The sequence below is a fragment of the Antedon mediterranea genome, chromosome 2, assembly GCF_964355755.1.
Source record: "Antedon mediterranea chromosome 2, ecAntMedi1.1, whole genome shotgun sequence".
In the NCBI taxonomy this organism is placed as follows: domain Eukaryota; kingdom Metazoa; phylum Echinodermata; class Crinoidea; order Comatulida; family Antedonidae; genus Antedon; species Antedon mediterranea.
This window is the reverse complement of record NC_092671.1, coordinates 1166070-1186863: the sequence shown is the minus strand read 5'-3', so window position 1 is coordinate 1186863 and position 20794 is coordinate 1166070. Positions and strand designations below refer to the sequence as shown.

The following is a 20794-nucleotide window of genomic DNA, read 5'->3' as shown; positions in this document are numbered from 1 at the left end:
ATTAAACAGCTCATTAGTTAACGAATGCATAATTTACAATACAGGCATTTCCTGATTGCACATGCGCATAGCAATGTTCGGCAGCATTAATTATGTTTAAAAGCGTTTGTTTGGCGATGTTTACGAGCAATGACAGGCGTTTGTTTGGAAATGTTCAGAAGAGACTCTTTGACGGATAACCACAGTGCAGATTCATTTCCAATCAGAAGGTGACAAATTTGGTGTAAAGCTCATGCTACTGAATCCAGTTAAAATCAATCAATTACAACAACAAAGCATCGGACATGTTACGACGACGAGACAAAAGAAGCTACAGCAGCTTCCACGTCAACCAAAGATCTTACTTGCAGCCAGCAAGAAAATAATTAGACGCATAATGATGACACTTGGTGCTCCATTATCATGTCATTGCAAAGTCAAATTCATCAGGTATACTTAGCCCGCTACTTTATGACCTTTGACCTTTCAACAACATGATTAATGTATTTAACACGCTACATTTACAACATGTTTAAACATATTCCATAGTTATGCTCAGGTGGGTTTCATACCTGGGTATTGTTGCATGCCGTTAGCGTAGATCGGCTCCGTGGCTTGACCGTTGGTCTGCGCTGCCATTGTGTATGTTGGGACCGTTGGTGAGGGCAAGCTTGGAGTACCACCGTTGATAGTAGCTTGACCGGTTGCAGCAGCTACAGCTGTTGAATAAACACAATTATTTACTATATCACTAAATTAAACAAAAAAAATGATTACATATACATTTTAGAAGCGATAAATACGCAATTCTAACCTGCAGAGGGAGCAACAGCAGTAGCGAAGCCGTTTGGTGTTGCTATTGTGTTCATTTGATGTACTTGTGCAGACAGCGTACTCATTGGATTCACGGCAACGTACGGCGTTCCACCGTGCGCCATTAGTTGTTGAGGAAGAATATGCTGCAATGAGTAAATATTATGATAAATAAAATGTTTATAAAATCTAAATAAATTAACATTTTAGAAATAAAATCATAAACTAAGAATAAATGATTTAGTGATATTTTCGAAAAAGTTTAACTGGTAAAGAGGTCATATTTGGTTGCTTCATACGCCGCACAAGGTAAATGCTAAAATAATTCTTTTGTGATTAAATTTTACTTGGTCAGATGTTTTTTACTACTCCAATGTAAATTTTCCTAATACTAATGTAATATTCAGTTGGAAGTCAAACCCACAAACCCCAGAACACTATTTTTGCATCACCTCTGTACACCCAAGCTAGATTTTAATTTTCTGATACAAGTTTGAAGTTAGATATATTCGTAACACATAGGAGTCTATCAAATTAGTTTTGTGCAATTTTGAAATGAAAAGTGCATTATGGGTAAACCCAATGAAGATGAATGATTTATGACCAAAAATAGACATTCTTACTGCATTTAAAATGTTGGCTAATTCTCTTGTAGAATGGGTCTATAATTAAAGAGATTATCATCAAATACTGTATAATCTATATTCAAAATTGGATAATAACCACCAACACTATTTCTAATAAACAATGGATGGAGAGGAGATTTGAAACCCATGGGTATGTTTCATATGAAACCAACACGGTCTGAACTTGGAAAAATGAAATACCGAGAGATTGTGACCAAATGATAGAGGGTGCTATAAATTTATTTAATACACCCAATCATAGAGGGAAGTATTTAAAAATCTGAGGCATTAGAAGACATCACAACCAAGCTCTAACACATTCTGAATCATGACACTAATCCATAGAGTACTTACTGGATACACAGCTAATGGGGTCTCCTGGCTCATGGTAGGAGTGGTTGGGTAATGATAAAGGGGCGTGGTTACGATAGGACTTAATACTCCTAAAGCTCCGCCCATTTGTTGCATTCTTCGCATCTGTCTTTCCTTTTCGGTATCCGCAAATTTTACTACAATTGCAGAAGATGCACCCTGCAAAAAAAATATAAAAAGTAAAATGAAAACCAAATAGAATGTTCATTTTAAGAAATATAGCGAATTTAATAAAATGCTAAAGTTATTATAACTATTTTACTAACTGTGAAAAGGAAGACTTTTAATTATTAGAAACATTGTGCGATATCTAGAGTACAGTAGCTTGTGGGTTAGACACTTTACAGGCTGTTAAGCATGTTCTAAGTCTAAACATCCAAAGTTAAACTGATAACATGCCTGCCTGTTAAGTGGTCCCTTAGGTGCTTAAATGTAACTTTGGCGATCATACTGCCCCCACTTTTGTCATTACAGCATTAATACACAAAAAGCTTTATTTTTGTTTTATTATAGAAATATATATTAGATGAAAATGCATAAGCATCTTTCAACATTCCCATCTTCAATTATGGTGCATAGGAAATATTGTATTTCTTATATTTTATTGATCAAACAAATTATTAAAAAAGCTTATATATAAATATTGACATTTGTATTCAAAATATTTATGAAAACATAGCTACATGGGATAATAAAATTTTTTTTTTTGATAAAAAATAATGTAAACTATATGGATTATGGTTCTAATATTGCCAAACATTAGTACTGTATAAAAACAATACAGAAATAAAATAAAATTACAATAATATAATCTTTTTTGCGGACAATTTATACCGTAAAAATGAGCCTACGTGCTGTATTTGTGCAAATTTATTAATTATGACATGGTATATTATTTTTAAAGTGCTAAAAATTGGTTTTGTTCTTCTGTTTAAAAAAAAGCGCACTCATTTTTTTGATGAAATATAAAATTAAAACATTCATTTGTAAAATTGATCCATTTTTTTATGTGGATTCTTTGTTCAATTAATGAAAAAATATTTTTAGGACTGATTTTCTTTTCATTACCGGTAATGATATCTCTAGGAAATGCTCTTAAACTGTTATTGCTGCTTCTGTGTTCTGTTCTACCCATGGTCATGGTTTAATCTATAATATGCAGCTATTGTAGAAAATGCATTAAATAACAGTCGATAACAGTCTTCAAATTCAGCAGAAGAATGGAAAAAGGAGGAGAAAATGGCTTCTTTTGTTGTCTTAGTGATGACCCCTTACCATGTATTATCCAACCCACTATATTTAGTTCATTAATTTTCATAATGTAAAGTATTTTGCATAATACAAATTTTTAAAACCGTCATATATAATTGCTCAGTTTAAGTAAAAAAGATGATATATATTGGTTACAAATGTCAACAGCAATTTAATGACTACCAAATGTGGTTATTACAAAAGAATAGAACATCTTATTTATATATTTTTTATTTTTCAATATATATTTTATTTTTCAGTATCTTTTTTATTTTTCAATATCTTTTTTATTTTTCAATATCTTTTTTATTTTTCAATATCTTTTTTATTTTTCAATATCTTTATGTGTTGCATTATGACAAATGACTGGGGTAATAATGTGAAGCGCTTATAGGCTTTATGCATTAAGTGCTATATAAGAACAACGTATTATTATTACAAATTATTTAAGTGCTGCCTAGCTTTTATTTATTACGTTATTGCCTTCTGTAGTGTAATAATAGGTTTGATTTACTATAACATGCTGAAAATGACATAAAGCATAGATACAGTTAATTAGTTGCTGCTACTACTTTAAGGTCATCTAACAGATCACTTTGTACAGCTTGCAAAACCTGATATCTCAAGCTGCCCTCTTAACATTTTACTGATAAGAAAATGATGCAAAACACAAAATGGCATCCTCTAACATACAATATGCAGGTTTTTTTTTAAATTTACAATATTCTGTTATCTATAATAATATGGTAAATATTTTAAATGATTATATACATTTGATTATTAGGCACAGAACAAATTTTGAACTGCCCAGTGGTTTACTGTTTAAAAAAATTAATACATTCTTTTATAAATGATAAAGATGAGGACATTTGTGAGAATGAGAAAAGGCTGATTATAATATATATTTGAGTAACAGGAACAAATTTCGAACTTCCCAGTGGTTTACTGAAAATTGTTTAATTTAGTTAGAAATGATAAAGAATTAATTATTTATCTCACAGCTTCTGTAAATAAAAATATATATACAGAAGATAATAACTATTTCATTCACAAAGAACGGAAATATTAATTTAATTATATAAACGGAAAATACTACTGCATATGGATACATAATAATGAAGCTATTGTTATGAATATGAAATGAATTTGCATTTCACTACAACCTTGATAATCAATGAAATTATTGGGAATATATTATCATTGTATTTATGGCTGCAAACCTCCATTGTGTCTCAACAATATATATTACCATAAACAGAATATACTATTCTATTGTACTCGACACTACTATGTGAATACAATACGCATTAACAATATTTTCATTTCACCAAAATGTCTGTTGAAATACTATTAATTATGCTTGGCTGGGCGGGGTCAATGAAGGTGTCATAATTTATTTTTTTTTATATCTATAGTTCACCAGGCACCTAGACTAAATAATGTTTGATCATCTCTTTAGTACATAGTAATTTGGCCACTCATCCTATGTCTATCATAATTAAATACATAATCACTATAAAAGGGTGGGGCTTATTAGTTACATTATCTTTATAATAGTATAGTTCACCAGGCACCTACTGTAAACCCTACTACTGTAAAAGTGATAGTAATTTGGGCATCCATCCTATGTCTATACATACTTAAGCAATAAACGGGTGGGGCTTAGTCGCACACAGTTACATTATCTTTAGACCCAAGGAGTGTGGGCTTAAACCAATATTGCAAGTAAGTCATAATAGCAAGCTTTCATTACTGGGCTTATATGTATGCACAGACTAATTATATTGGTAATAATTGTTTGTCTGACATTGATGCAGAGTTAGTATTGTACATAAAGTAAGTGTACTTACAGGCATAGTTTGACATTGGTGTAGGTTGTTTATCGCAGCAGCCGCCTCTTTCCTAGTACTGAATTTTACAAAAGCGCACCCTAAAAAAAAAGGACAGAAATAAATTACTTAAAATACATTAACCAAAATTACAATGAATAATAACATAACACATTAGTATGATTAGGTATTTAAAAAAAAATAAGATGAATTTGACAACACTTGACAATTAATCTATATTTTATGTAGAGATTCTATCGCAATTCGTGAGGAATCTCTCGCAATATTTGATCTGTAATTGTTAATCAAGAGCTGTTTGGTTCAAAGCTCAAAAACAATTTTTAACTTTGTATAATTAGTTTTTTCCTTTCCTAAAATTACTAAACAATAAGTTTCTCTGTTTGTTTGGTGTTCTTGAGTATCAATCATGTGGGTTCTAGGGTTCATCGGGATTATGGGTATCTGGTATACAGTATATCATAGAGAAAGAATTGTACAATTACTGAAAACACTGTGTAGAATACAAAGTACAGTACTAGTAGTACCTCATGACCATCTTGACAAAATTCACAAACTTCATACCAGCTGATATATTTGTGTTTTCTATCAATGCATATTAATCTCATTTATTTGAAGTAAATTTGCATATATTAATTTTTTTTAAGTATTAAAAATCACTTAATTTTTTTTTTTTCGAAATATCTCAAACCATTCATTCATACCATGGAGGAAATATATAGATATAGATTTCCTCTATGCTCATACTGTACTAAAATTCTATAAACTGTACTTTCAATTATTTCTGAGTTTTTTTTTTGTTTGGTATTGACTGTTGTACTGTAGCATAATACCACAACATAGTATCTATGGACATAGAAATAAATAGAGCTACTAAATCATCACCATAACAGCTTATAATAGTGACTTATTTTGTTCCTCCTAAAAATGATGAACATAGGAAATGCTTGGGTTATTGTCTGGACTCATTTTAGGGTAGCATCATAGTAGTGTATGTTACGATCCTCGTAGTCATGTGATGCAATTTCAACCAATATTGTTCACATATTAATATAGGCTATGTAATATAACATTTGAAACCTACCTTTACTAACCCCATTTGGATCTCTTAATATAGTACATTCTTCAATTTTACCAAAAGGGTGAAATAGGGCTCGGACATCGTCTTCAGTTTGGTGCTTATTGAGCATGCCTACAAATAATTTACGGTCCTCTACAAAAATAACAAAATATTCCTTTTATATATTATCAAAGAAAAATATCAATATTATTATTTTTATTTCTAGTATTGTTATGTTTTATATAATTCAACGACAGGAATTTCAATACGATTCTACAAAATGTAATGAAATAGTATTTTCAAATTATTCTTAAAATGATCTTTGACCTTTGAGAAGATGAATATTGCTATCTTGGCATTTTCAAGTTAATTGTATGAGCTTGCACGTTTATGTGCCGTGATTCTTTAATACGATATCAACAATATTTATTTCCTTTCAGTGTAATTACGGGCTAAATTGAAATAAATAAATTGGATTGCTATGGTAACGGAGATAACAATCGGTTAATGTCATTAATTTCTTAATTGCTTTCATTCATTTTACTCTGGTTTGTTCAGTCGCTGCAGAGATTTTTTGTTTTTCCACTTGAGCCACCGCCATTTTCCATTTGGAATTATTTTCACTGCACTGCATATTATATATCACATACATTATTTAACATTAAATGTTAGTGATATCTAAATAACAAACTTAGTATCAATATCATAAAAAAACTAGTAGTACTAAAAGTCATTTTTTTTTAGTTCTTAATTTGGCTATATATATTTTTTGCATGTATGTTTTGTTTTTACATATATCTGGTCACCGGTACAATTTGATGGTAGATGTAGTTAGCGAATATAAGAAGATGGATTATACAGAGGAAAAATACAAATGTTAAAAGATATTTTTTCATAGAAAGAAGCCACTAGTTTGCAACTTGTATTAAATAAAAAATCACCATAATATATTACTTTATTAATGTTTTGGAAATCTGTTGCATTAAAAACAAAATCCACGTTATATATAATTCAATTAAATTTGCTATCTTAGAAGCCTCCAGGTATGCAATTGAAATATATACAAAGTAGGCATTGATAATTTTTATTATTTATTGTCAAAAAGGACAAATGACGAATGAGTTGAGTGGGTGGGTGGTTAAAAAAAGGAATAACATAAATGGCCATGACGCAATTTGTTCATTGTCAATGTATCGATTGTTTTCAATGACGACGCTATGAAATGAAAGGTAATACAGAAGAAAATGTAAAAGCTTTTTAAAAGATTGGAACATAGGTAATAAACTTGATTAAGAAAAATGAATATTAAAACTATTTATTTATTTATTTATTCCCACTGATAAGGTGTTGACATAGACACTGTACTGCATCTTTAGGATATCCCTATAAAGGGAACATTTTCTTGTGAAACGAACGAGGTGCAAATATATAGCCAAGAGGATAACCAATATTAAGTGTCCTCTTTTTCTACCGTATTCATTTTATTTCAACAATCAAAAACATAACATGACCATCAGTTGTGGATGGACGTGTAGATGGACTCTTACTCTTATTATGCTATGTCCATTAAATGGAGTCTAAAAGAGCTGAATCTAAAATGCTTCCTAAGTGAACTCGGATGCACATTAACGATATTAAGAAACCATTAACACATGTAAAACGCCTGACTAATTACAAAATACTTCTAACGCCAGATCATTAAAATGTATTCTTTATTTATGCTAATTATGGACAGTTATTAATGATTGTGATTATCTTTTGTACAGTAAGTGAATTCATGCATCTCTCTTGTCCGTCATAAATTTATCTTCACTCTCAAGGAAGATAACCGTTTCCTCTAAATAAAGACCACTCTAATTAGAAATACTAACAAACCATTTCTTTTGTATTAATCAAGAAAAACGAGTGGATTTAGATGTTTCACTGTTTGCTTTGGTGAAGGTCAGACCAAATATTTATTTCTAAGATAAAAACTATAAAATTGATATTTAGTTTCAATTGTAAAATCTTGTAAAGGTAATTTTGTGGTTCCTTCTTCAACCCTAAGAAGAGGGTTGTTAGTTTGAAGATGTTTTAATGAGATGAAAGGTGAAGGAAAGAAGGTGAGAAGATCAGGAAGGAAAGAAAGGGATAGAAAATTAGAAAGGAAATGAGGAGTATGGCATTACGGTTATTATTTAATGAAATACCTGTAATTAATCAAATGTTGGTGTCCACAAACTAAATGCCACTTGGTTTTTAACATTCCAGTTAAAACTTTGAATTGCTATATTGATATAAATATTGTGTTGTGCTACTAGACACACTGTGTGCAAGCAATCAATATCTTTATTATTGATTAAAACCAAACTACTTTGGTTGTTTGGTGGTAACTAAAATTAAATGAAAATGACTAAACATACATAAAAAAAAATACTGTACCTGCGCTACAACAGATACCATTTATTTTTTGTATGAATGAATGGTTGACTTTTTGTATATGTACATGTGTCTATACATTGTTATGAATGAATTTGTATTTTTATTGCACTTTTTTTACCTTTTGATGTTTTTACCTCATGTAAAAGTCAATTCAGAATTTGTGCTATGTTTTAATAATTATGTTAAATTTGAATAAATACTAATATATATAAATATATAAAAGACAAAACGAAAAAAAAATTATACATTTTATAATATATTATGATGTACTTTTATATCTATGAACCACAAGTTTATTGCTTCCATTTTATCTAATTATACTCCGTCACGATACCTGGCGTTTACTTTCATTAAATAGCATTTTTACAGAGCTGGATCAATACTTAATTATGTATGGTGTATTTATACGGAAACCTAGTAGTATTGTATTGACCCATATTAAACTTGTGCTGAATGGCTAATGCAGCAGCATATACGATACGCATACTTATGAATATGTAATGTTGTTTAATCAATTGACATAGAACAAAGAACTCAGCTGGTTTGCTTGGTTTTCAGTAACGTGGGGCGTCGTTCTATCGTTGAATTGTTCACTGTGAAAGTGGTATCCGGTTTGCAATCATTATGTTGAGCAGCTTTAGTTCATTCATCATCATAATGATTATTTATTACAGGTTCTAAACAAGTTTTTGTTTTTTATAGTTAATTTCTTGTTTTTTATTTTTATTTCATATTCATACTGTACAACAACGAGCACAAACGTATTACTTTTATATTTTATTTTTAAAAAGTATTTCGATTAATGGTATATTTATTTAACAAAAAAAAAAAAAAATTAAACATAAAATATTTTGGACTTTTAAAATTTGTATTAAAATATATTTACTTACTGGTATATATTATTCAACAAATTTATAATTTTTGTTCAATTTGAAAACATTATATCACATAACAAAATATATTTTGAACTTTTCAATATTTTGTATATATACTTACTTTTAATTTTTAAAATAAAATAGTAATATTTGAAATAAATTATGAATAAATAGTGAAATGAAACATAAATGAAATGTGAGGATTTGTTTGCATTTGTTTTTTTACGACAACAACGTTGTTTTACGAGTGAAATCTTACCCGCAATGTAATAACTGCATGAGATACGCTGTGGGCTTTCTTAAATAAATACTGAACGTAGTGAAATAATAAATCACAAACCGCAATCAGTTGTTGCTAGAAATGTACAATTAAATTTAGAAGAAAGAAGACTTAGACTTATGTGGCTAATGTATCTGTAGATTTCTTTGCAATTTATATGCAGTGTGTATTTATTCTATAATGTGAGCTGCCGCAATATAACTGTATCCATGTTCGTATGTCTTTAACAGTAATTGTTAAGCCATATTTGCTTATCATCCCTACAGTAGATCTTATGATACAGTCATACCTTCACGATACAGTCATATTATTTCATTGTTATTCTACACTAAATTTCTTCAGTAACATTTTAAAATTACTGCAGTGTATTTTCTACATTATATACTGTATATTTTATTTAGAATTTTTCAATGAAATTACTTTAAAATGTGTTTATAATCATATTGCAATATTTGTTAAATTTAATAATTATATATTTTTAAAAATGAATTTGTTTCTTTAAGCATGTAAATGTATAAAATAAATATACATATGCTTCAATACAGCCAACAATTACTGGCTACCCTTGTGCTGGCATGTATGTTTAAAAAATAAATAAAAGTCTGGTTTTCTTTTCAAAGGTTTGAAAGAGCTTGTATATGCCTTTAGATAATGTATTTATATTATATGATTATATCTTTGGCATTATCTAATATAATTTGATTATATTTGATTTAAAATAAGACATTTGTAACATGAATCTAATAATAATTGAGAAAGTATAGTATTTAAATCTAGTAATAATAAATCACATTTTAAAATAGAAATTGGAAAAGAATATTTAAAATTTGACATTTCTTAAACTGTCAACATTTATCAAGTGAATGACATCAGACAGCATTTCCTTAATTACTAGTTTTAAATGTCAAAATATTTTCAGTTACTAATTTTAAAACATTGAGTTTGGTAAATAAAAAATTTATTTTTATTTTAAAACAATATTTTTCTAACTGCAAAAACAGATTATGTGTTACTAAAATTACTTTTTTATTAATAACCGATAAAATTAAAATAGATAAAAATTTAAAAATAATAAATATATACCACGATATTTATATTATATTCACGATTGGTTCTTTCCATATAGTTTTGTCATATCATTTTTGTGTTGCCTTGTAACGATGAAAAGTGACGTACAAGTACTACTAGACATAATTTATGATAATTATGTTGAACACAGTACGATGACGACGCTACAAAATGCCAGCACTCAATGACTTGCTTAAGAAACGCTTAAGCAAGCACAATGCTCGTCGTCATCATCTTATTGATTATTCCATTATTGTACGTTTCCTTTCGATGATGCATAAATTAGACATTTGAAGCCAACGAGTGCTCTGGTATTCTTAAAAATAAAATTGTTTACAAAATAAAATCTAACCTACCTCCTCTGTTCTCACTGTCTGCAGGTTTAACTTGTATGGGCCGGTTCATCTGAAAAACAATTACAAAATAATAACAATTTGTGTTAAGAAAAACTTGATAAATTGTAGTAAAATTAATTATTTTTTATGTATGTAGGTAGTGTTACAATATCATGGTAGTGATTTAAAACATAAAAAAAACAAACATTTTGAACTTTATATATATAAAAGAAATTACATTATAATAATAATTCACTTATTAATTCACTCAATCTGCTGTTGGATCAACATATTTATATTGAAACATATTTGTTGTATTCATTATACTACTAATAATGAATAATATAACTATAGTAGTGTGTATGTTTGAAGAGAAGCTATGTTAGATTTTAAAATAAAAAAAATGTTAATAAATCAATCACATGGTCATTTGACATATAAACATTAAGGAATTGATGAACTTTATTATTTACAATATTTCAACATTTATTTACAAACATTATCAACATTATTTATACTGTTGCCAACATGCATAAAATTAGTTCTTTTGTTGTCAGCATTCCCATTGGGCCTTTCTGTAATCTGGGAACTTCACTTTTATGTTGATGCAGCTAATATATATGTTTATACTAATCTTTGACACATGTTCATTTTAAAGTTGAATAGTGGTGAGGCCTTTGTAGAGCAAGCAGCCTTTGTTGTAGTGTGCAGTGAAGTGCGAGGACTAACAAAGCAAAAGGAACGAACAGACCCTCTAACAACCACACCTGCTCCCATATTTAATTCAGATCTTCAGTAACGTTAAATTAAAATCTTCTTCTTCAAGATCAAACTACATATTTCTTTTGGAAATTTAAAACCTTGGGTTTGTTTAAGATATTCTGATGAGTTTTGTTTGTATGTGTTCAAACGAATGCTTGGTGAATAAGATCTATCCAAGGACCCATGGGTCATACAAAATGAAGGCACTATAAAACTTAAAACAATAAAATGCACTAATAACAACCAACATGATTTTTCTTTTAAATACAAAAACAAAAACATTTCATATTTTGTATCACTGATGTTCGTATGTACTCATTAACGCTTATAGAATAAATAAGTGCTCCCTGGGCTTGCATATATTTTTAATTTCAATCTTTTATAAAAAAAAAAGTTTATATTTTAAATTGTAAATGTATCTTGAATAAAATATCCATATCATTTTTATGAAATACTTCTATAAAAATTGTTACAATTGACTAATTTAATTTTAGATAAAGATAAAAATTCATGGAAAATATTCTACAGAATAATTTATCATTTCAGTTGTATTAGATAATCAGCTTAACCTAACGATTATGAACAGGCTTTTAGATAATGTCAAAGCTTAATTAGAAATGCTTTTGTGGTGTGTTTCAATGCTTCGAGCATTCTTATGATGTAACGTAGCTCAACATTTAATATGTTAATAAGTTAGCAAGCACTGAATGCCATTATGCTCAACGAGTGAAACTTCATTCAGATGCAATTTCAACAATAAAACTACAAATGATGTGAGAATTGTATTTGCTGTTAATTTCAAACATATTAATTATGAATCAAAATTCATATTTTTACACATATATTACAAGGTCAATAGGATATGATATTGTTTTCCGCATTATTTATTAATCCGCTCATTTTGTCTAGCTCATTTATTTTAGTAATTTTTTTTTAATGGCAGTACAATAATATTATTTTGTTATTATTAAAAATAAATAAAAGTATTGTTATTTACAGTACAGACAGCCTGGTTTAATTTTGTTTATCAAAAAAATCCTGTTTTTATTGTATAGTTGAATTAAAAAACATTATTATTTTATAATCAAACCAAATTATTTATAGTACATTTGTGAGATTATACCAGGGAGATGTATCTCCCTGATTATACCTACCTACCGTAGAGGTTATCTAATACGATGTGACCACCTGAGAATAGGGTAGGTAGATGGTCATGGTACACCGCGACTGGTAGGCCTAACACCATGGCCTAGCTAGGCTAAGGCATGGAGAAACTTACTTCACCATGGCCTAAGCATGGACTAGGTATGACTTTCAATGCACTTTAAACAATACTAACTAACAAGTTAAAGCATTGTAAGATACTTTTACGTTAATTGCTATATTATTAGCATCTGTCATTCTAACAATTTAGCTTTTTTTAGTGTATGTCTTGAACCAACAAAACGGACCTCGATCCTTAGATAGTCTGCCAGGCAAAACAAAGCACCCTCTATCTAAATTAAGTTGATACTCTGGACCAATCAAAATGCTTTGTGATAATAACGCGTATGACAATGGTATCTCATGGTTCACATTGTAACAAATGTATGCCTATTAATTTTGTTAAAATTTGTGTGAAATGTCGGCCGATCGATTTGTACCCTCTATTAATCTAAAATCTTTGGGTATAGTGAATAACAATTCATTTAACTAGATTTAATTCGTCACTATGACGAATTATAGGTTATATGCATTGATTTAAATAAAGATAATTGATTTTTAAAAGATATATTGATTGATTGATTGATTTTCTCAGAATCTTTAATTATTTATAATATATGATAGGACTTTGCTAACGCGAACACCATAGCCGGTATCACAATCCGATCAAAGATCCCTCTGCGTATAATGTCATAAACCGCATTTGTTGTTACATAATAATAAAGGCATAAAGTAACTTTTTATCTAGATTTCATTATAAATCATGTGTATAATCTATACACTAAGAAATAAATTTGAACAATACGGATAATAAAAAAAAAATCTTATTTCGTTTCCCAATGTGAGACTCGAACTCGGTACTTTGAATGCCATGACACGAGCACAGACCATCGAGCCATACACAACTGACTAAAAGTTGGAGAAAAATTCCTCCGTGTATTTACTATGCAGTAACCACTTTGGTGCAGATAGATTATTACATACCGCAATGAATTATAATGTTTTACTATGATGACATCTTTAAAAATTAAAAAAAATGATGCACTGTCAAACTATATACTTTTAACTTTAATATATGAACTTCTTAAGGAAGAAAGTTAACGTTAAGTTTGTTATTTTGGCCTAAGAAAATGTTATAATTTGTTTGATTGTCGAAATTAATTTTGTTAAATTTAATGTGCCATTAATGATGACTTAATCAACTTTTGTTCTTCTAATTTCATAACAAATCATACATATGATATATACACTTCAAGAAAATTAAATAAAAAATACGTGTTCCCGAGCATTCTAACGATATATATTAATTTTAAAATTTAGCATATTTTCACCATTTTGTTAACTTACACGTGCGTAGCCCGTCACTTTTGACGTGCTCGTATAACGCTGTTTCGCGTTGAAAAGTGAATAAAATATGATGATATTATTAAAGAAAGGTTATACAACAGTAATCGGACACAAACAGTGCGCATTAACGTTTGACGCGCAGTGCGCGTGCAAAAATCTGCGCACTCATGGCAATTTTTTAAACGCTTAAAATTGCCTGAAACGTACTCTAATTTCATCGAAAATAAATTCTGACAATTTTCAACATTTTAAGCGCGCGTACGCATGCGTTATATGCGCTACGCACGTAATTGTATTGCCATATGATGAAATATGACCTGAAATTTATGAGTACCAAATTTTGTTTAAAAGTGATTCTTGTTTGTGAAGATATGATTACAAACGTGATTTCGTTAAATCGCGCGTAGACCGCGTAATTTTTGATTGCGCATCGTGAAAACATAACCACATCGATTCCTGGCCATAAGGAATATACTCTGAAAAATTGACTTAGATAGATGAAACTGATGCCAAGATAATTCACGGACAAATAGTGCTAAGGAAAGAATAAATAAATAAATAAATAAATAAATAAAGATTTTGACAGAATCAAGAGGTTATATGCATATCATGCATATAACCTAATAATTGAATTGAATTTTTTTAAATATAAAAAAAACCAAATATCGTTAATGTGTATATACTGTATTATGTTAATGTATTAATAATACAACCTTTTGTTTGGAGTTGTTTTAATACCTTGACATTTTAATAGATGGTTCTGATCGATTTTACAAGATTTATATTCCTATAAATCTTCTAAAATTACGATTACGTGGTCATCAACCAGATATCACGTGGTCATCAGCCAGATATTTTAATAACTACTGCTGTACTACAGCAACGTGTTTGGCCTCAAATATCAACAAATAATGTGTACGCATGCGCATCATCTCGGTCGTCATCGATTTTGTTTGTTGAATGAGCTGCTTGAGAGGATGCCTTTCAGGGGTTTTCTGTTTAGATATACCCAATCACGACTCTGTAGATCATTTTACCAGGGCCTATAAATAGGCCTATCCTATATAAGGCTACACATACTGGCGGTTTTATTTTTTTATACAAATTATTATTTAAATCTAAGGCCTAGTTTGTGTAATAACTCCACCCATCCCATTTAGGCCTCCGGGCTTTTAACAATTGTTGTAAACTTAAACAAGACATGTGAATTTAATTTTGAATATGTTAAATGTATTAAGAATTTACACATAAGTGGTATTATTTATTTTGATACCTGCGTCACCCCACCCCTGGTGCGTCACCCCGCCCCTGGTGCGGTGCGTCACCCCACCCCTGGTGCTTTTGTATCCCATTCGTTAAATTGCCTTTATTAGGCCTACACTTCATTTATGGTTTGTTGAAATTATATCTGGGTAAGAACGAATTAATTTTCTTAAAAGAACACAGAGAATATAACCAATACAACTTAATGCGAGAAATTTAAATTTATGTATTGAATGTAGTTTCTGTTAAATGCGATGAATAAACGCAAAGTACGAATAGTAATTGTTTTTTTTTTACGAAATGTATTACGCATGCGCATTTTAACTTTCCAGTTTATGATTTAGTGCGTGACGTAAGATTTGGTGAGTACATGGTAATTTCACGCTTCTTTCGCTTATGGCTTGCAAACAAGCGATTCGATATTTTCACGAATTAAATGCGATGTGCATAGATCGTATTCGTGTGAAATGCAATTTCATTATAGCCTAACTTATCTTTGAACATTATAAAAACCCTCGATGTAGAATCGACCGAAAGTGTTATAATAAGCAAGGTCTACAAATAAATATTAATATTTAATATGGCATTATGATAAATTTTTATTGAAAAGAAATTGAAGTAAACAAATTTGATATAGCATTCTTTATATTACATTATTTTAAATGTACAGTTTGGATGTGGTATATGCTAATACAATTCATCAACTATTGTTAGTGTAGGCCCACAACTGTGTCTGGGTAAAATTACGGTATGGAATCATTCCGAAAAAGAGTTTGTAAATTCAATTAAAGATAAGCCCATATTTTCCGTTTTCAACAAATAGTTTTAAACATTAATATTTGTTGTTGAATATACCATTTTAATGTCACATAATAGTTAGGCCTATTCACTTTGACCAAAGATCGGATCGAAAAAAATATGATAAACTCGTAATTTAAAGAAATCGGAAATAAATTGTGTTTTTAGTTATATCAGCGACATATTTTTGTTTAATTAGTTTTGTGAATAACTTCATTAAAACTATACAAAATTGCATATTTAAAGTTTGATTTAATTCATCTTTATTTTTTCATGTTTTTGGGGACAATACGTCTTTAAAATACAATTTACGCCACCATCTGCCCCTTTCAGGGCTAAAATACAATAATACAATTAAGAGCACGGATTGTCTAAACAGGCAGGTGTTTCCCGAATTGTGTTAATGGAATACCGTACTTGGTTGAACCCACAAACAACACTTCCTTTTAACAACACGACGATCATCAGTATATTGTTTATTTTAGATATCGAGGAATTATTCTAATCCGTACAATAATAATAATAAAGGACTGAATGACATTATTTTGACATATGCACTGCATCTATTTCCAAAGGATCATCGTAGGTATATTTGGTAATACAACATCACACATGGTTTCTACATTACATGATACAGGCACCACATGTGATATAAATGAGATGCTGTATTACAAAATATTCCTATGATTCTTCGGAAATAGATAGTATATGGAGATACAGTACTGGGAATCGGGTGGAATGTAGTAAACCTATTGCTAAAACAAATTATGTTGGATATATTGAACATGGAGGTATAATGTTATACCTCCATGTATTGAAGTTACGGCTTCTTAATAATATTTATAAAAATCAGGAGAATACCTCAACTATCCCTCACTCCCCAATTTAGAAAACACAATTTTGGAACAACTAGTAATAGAATATAATTTTTTTTAAAAACCACATTGTAAAATAACCATATTTTTAAGTGACCGTTTGGCACAACGCTCTACTACCATACACGATTGGTGACAGATTCATTGCAATAAGAATACTATACCTTTTGTCAATTTCATGAGACCAAATTAGCAAGGACAATAACAAAGGAAAGTTAATTAAGACAAACACGGATTGATAGCGTAACGACGATGCTTGATTACGGTATGAACAATGTTCAGCTTTTGTTGATATTATTTACAAAAAAATTACTAATATTGAATTCATATTTATTCTGTTCTCTCTGTATCCATTCTCGATCGATTTCAATCAATATCTATCAATATCTAACTAAAAAACTTGATAACGAATTGTTTATCTTATAATATTATGAATTATTTTATAAACCTTTTCTTCTTTGTTAGCATTAGCAAGGGGTTGTTTTTTTTGTTAGATTTTTTTTTTTTTGCTTTTTCAAAACACTAATACCGATACAATAATTAAAATATTATAAACGCAATTTAAAACTGTAAAGAAGCAAGGTTTTCCAAACACATGATGGTTTTAGATAACACATATGGAATTCAATAAGGAAAGTGAATACTGAGGGCTAATTTAAATATATTACATTTAACGAATTCAGATTCATTTTTTAAAATATTGTAAATTTCATGTTTTAGATTAAAGAAAATAAGTATATCGTACAAGAGCGGTTTATAATGGCCAGTGGCAATGAATTCATACAAGCGTAATGCAGTGTGTGTGTCATATTGATTATCAACACTTCAATAATGTGTACTTCTAATAACAAGTTTACAAAAGATATTCAAGTTACACAACTTAAATATACATATTCGCTACAACGATCTTTCGTCTGATCTAATATTTAAAGAATATTTGTACTTACTTTTTTGGATAAATTTCTTGAGTAGTGAGGCTTTTATGGAGTGTACGTAGTAGACGATATGCAAATGAGAATGAGACGCGACGATGATAATGCGTTCTATCTCACTAGCGAGTGAGTGTTCATCAATCGAGGACGAGCTGCTGGCATACTTTGCAAAAAGGCCACCAATTTAATCCCATTTTGGCGGAGGAATAAGTTCTTTAATGTCATGTAATTAATTCATTACAAATTGTAATTAATGTTAGAGATTATACCATAGTACATTTCATTAAATTTATACAGCAACTTACTATTTTGAATGATTGGTTATCTTTCTATCTATCTACACAGACTATTATTTGGACGAGAACGGGATACCATTAACATTTAGTTTTAGTTCAGTCTTATTTTAGTTTAGACAGATGATAAATATTGATGATAAATCGTTTTCATCAGAAAATAATTATGGAAAGAAAGAATTTGTTTTTATTTTACATTATACCTTGACGTACCAGTACCGTATGCAATATGTACATATTCGTTTTAAAATGAATGAATTACTAAAAAACGGCAAGGTTATACTGAAGCCTATTCAGTGAACCATTGATGCCGCGAATATCATTATAATATTATAATTCGAATAAATTATAAACCTACGTTATTCTGTTAAACAATATAAATCATATACAATTTTACGGCGTGCTCTTTCTTTTCTATTAGAATAAATTACTCTTAGGATCTATTTTTTAAAAGAATATAAGTTATTGGTAATAAACCAACATATACTTTGCATAATTAGCAGCTCCCTGTTAAAGGCAGTCAATTTAGACCACTGCCTAGATTGACAGAGACTAATGCATCTGCATTATGATGACCAAACAGCTACATTTACATTTCTCTTTCTCAATATACTCATGTAAAAGAGTATAAGGTATGGTAAAGAAAGCTCTGTCTACACTATCAAGCTAGATTGACAAAAAAAAAGTGTGATGTGCCCAAAAATGGAAGAGATATGCTCAAATATGGTAGTGGTATGGCATCATCATTCATATATGAGCACATCACATTTTTTGTCACATAGTGATAGTGTAGACTGAGCTTAAAGCGGGGACGCGTATTCCAACACATATTGCGCACGCGCGTTTTACACAATTAATATTACGTTATTTAAAATCCATTCTGCTACTGTGCGTTGTATGCTACTTGCTACGCCCACGCCCCACTTAATCTTTCAATTTTTCTTTCAAAGAAATTTTAATTTGAAATTAAAACGTAGTTTTTAATTAAAGTGTATCCACAAGAGAAAACTGTTCTTAACTCGAACTGCTGCAAAAAGCCAATTATGGACCTGCTAAGGGTATGGAGCGCGGCCATACAAAAATCAATTGCATTTCGTTCCCACTACTTCCAATAAGATGTATTTGTAGCCTACAGAGGTAAATTTCTTTAACGTATTAGGCCTTAAGCTTGGTTCACACTAGGACGTACGCGCAACGCAAGTGATTTGATAAATCAAACGCGATGGATTATTCGAACTGACACTGGTGATTGGTCAACTCGCTTTTGCGTTACGCTTTAGTGGGATCCAAGTTCAATTCGTCTTGCATCAAAAATCGGGATTGGACAATCTTCATAGGCGAACACTCGTACTTAACTATTTGCTTAGTTCGAACTTAATTGTAATGTATACACATTTATTTCAACAAAACTTAATTATAGATGATATAATCATAAGAATCAATTATATTATTTTATTCTTGTTTGCTGAACTCGACACAAAAGCGTTTTAATGTACAGTACTAGTAGGCCTATTAGTTTCAGACTGGAAACCACCTGCTGTCGCTGCCGAAGCGTTTATTCGAACATACCAAATATGCATCATTATAAATAATTAATGAGGTCGATATATTCAATGAATAATTTTAACTAATACGAGTTTATTTATACCGATATTCAAATATTAACTGTTAAACTCGGTTTGTCATTATGGTAATTTTAATTTAATATTTTTGTTATAATATTTCACTGTAGGTCATATCATTTTATTTATTATATCCAAGATAATTAAAAGTTTTGGATAAAAACAAACCGAAATGAAATATTTGTTTATTTAAGGTATGTTTTTTTTTCTATGTTATAGCAGTATTTATGGTGTTTATTAAAAGCTAGAGTAAGCATAGTTTGAATAATTAAAAGAAACCTTTTTACAAGAAAAAATCATGTTCTGCCTTTGTGCGATTCTAGCCGTACACAACGTTGAATGAAGATGAGAATATTACTAAATATCAATCTTCATTCAACGATTTCTTCAAAATCTTACTGTGTTAAAATATAATTGCTGTCTGTATAAACGGATAAATAAATCCTAAAACATTATAGTTTGGTATTAAAATAGAACATGTGCCTGCTCCGTAAGCCTTCTGTCATCTGTCAGTTTTCCTTTGTCCATTCAAGACCATTAACTCAGCCGGGCATAGCAAGTCAATTGCGGCCACGACTCGAGTAAGTACAGTACTTACAATACTTGCGTTCACATAAAGTACGTACTTAAAAACGCGTTTATTAAGACAATGAAAAATAACATTTAATAGAACAAAAGAAAATATACCTCAGTATTTTGTTTTTGAAAGTTATGACTTACGATGTTATCGTATCGGTCTGTTATTGACATAAGACCAATATACCACCAGTGT

At 29.8% G+C, this 20794-nt stretch overlaps 1 protein-coding gene across 2 annotated transcripts in view; it reads right to left on the bottom strand.

Moving 5' to 3' along the window:
* Nucleotides 1–20794, bottom strand: part of LOC140040002 (CUGBP Elav-like family member 3-A) — a 30196-nt gene that overhangs the window by 8154 nt on the left and 1248 nt on the right. For both annotated transcript variants that reach the window (XM_072085612.1, XM_072085613.1), the window contains exons 3-8: nt 10949–10997; nt 5973–6101; nt 4892–4971; nt 1773–1949; nt 794–938; nt 552–698 (exon numbers count right to left, since the gene is read on the bottom strand). In XM_072085612.1, the coding sequence (XP_071941713.1) occupies nt 552–698; nt 794–938; nt 1773–1949; nt 4892–4971; nt 5973–6101; nt 10949–10997 (727 nt within the window). The remainder of the gene's footprint in view (nt 1–551; nt 699–793; nt 939–1772; nt 1950–4891; nt 4972–5972; nt 6102–10948; nt 10998–20794) is intronic.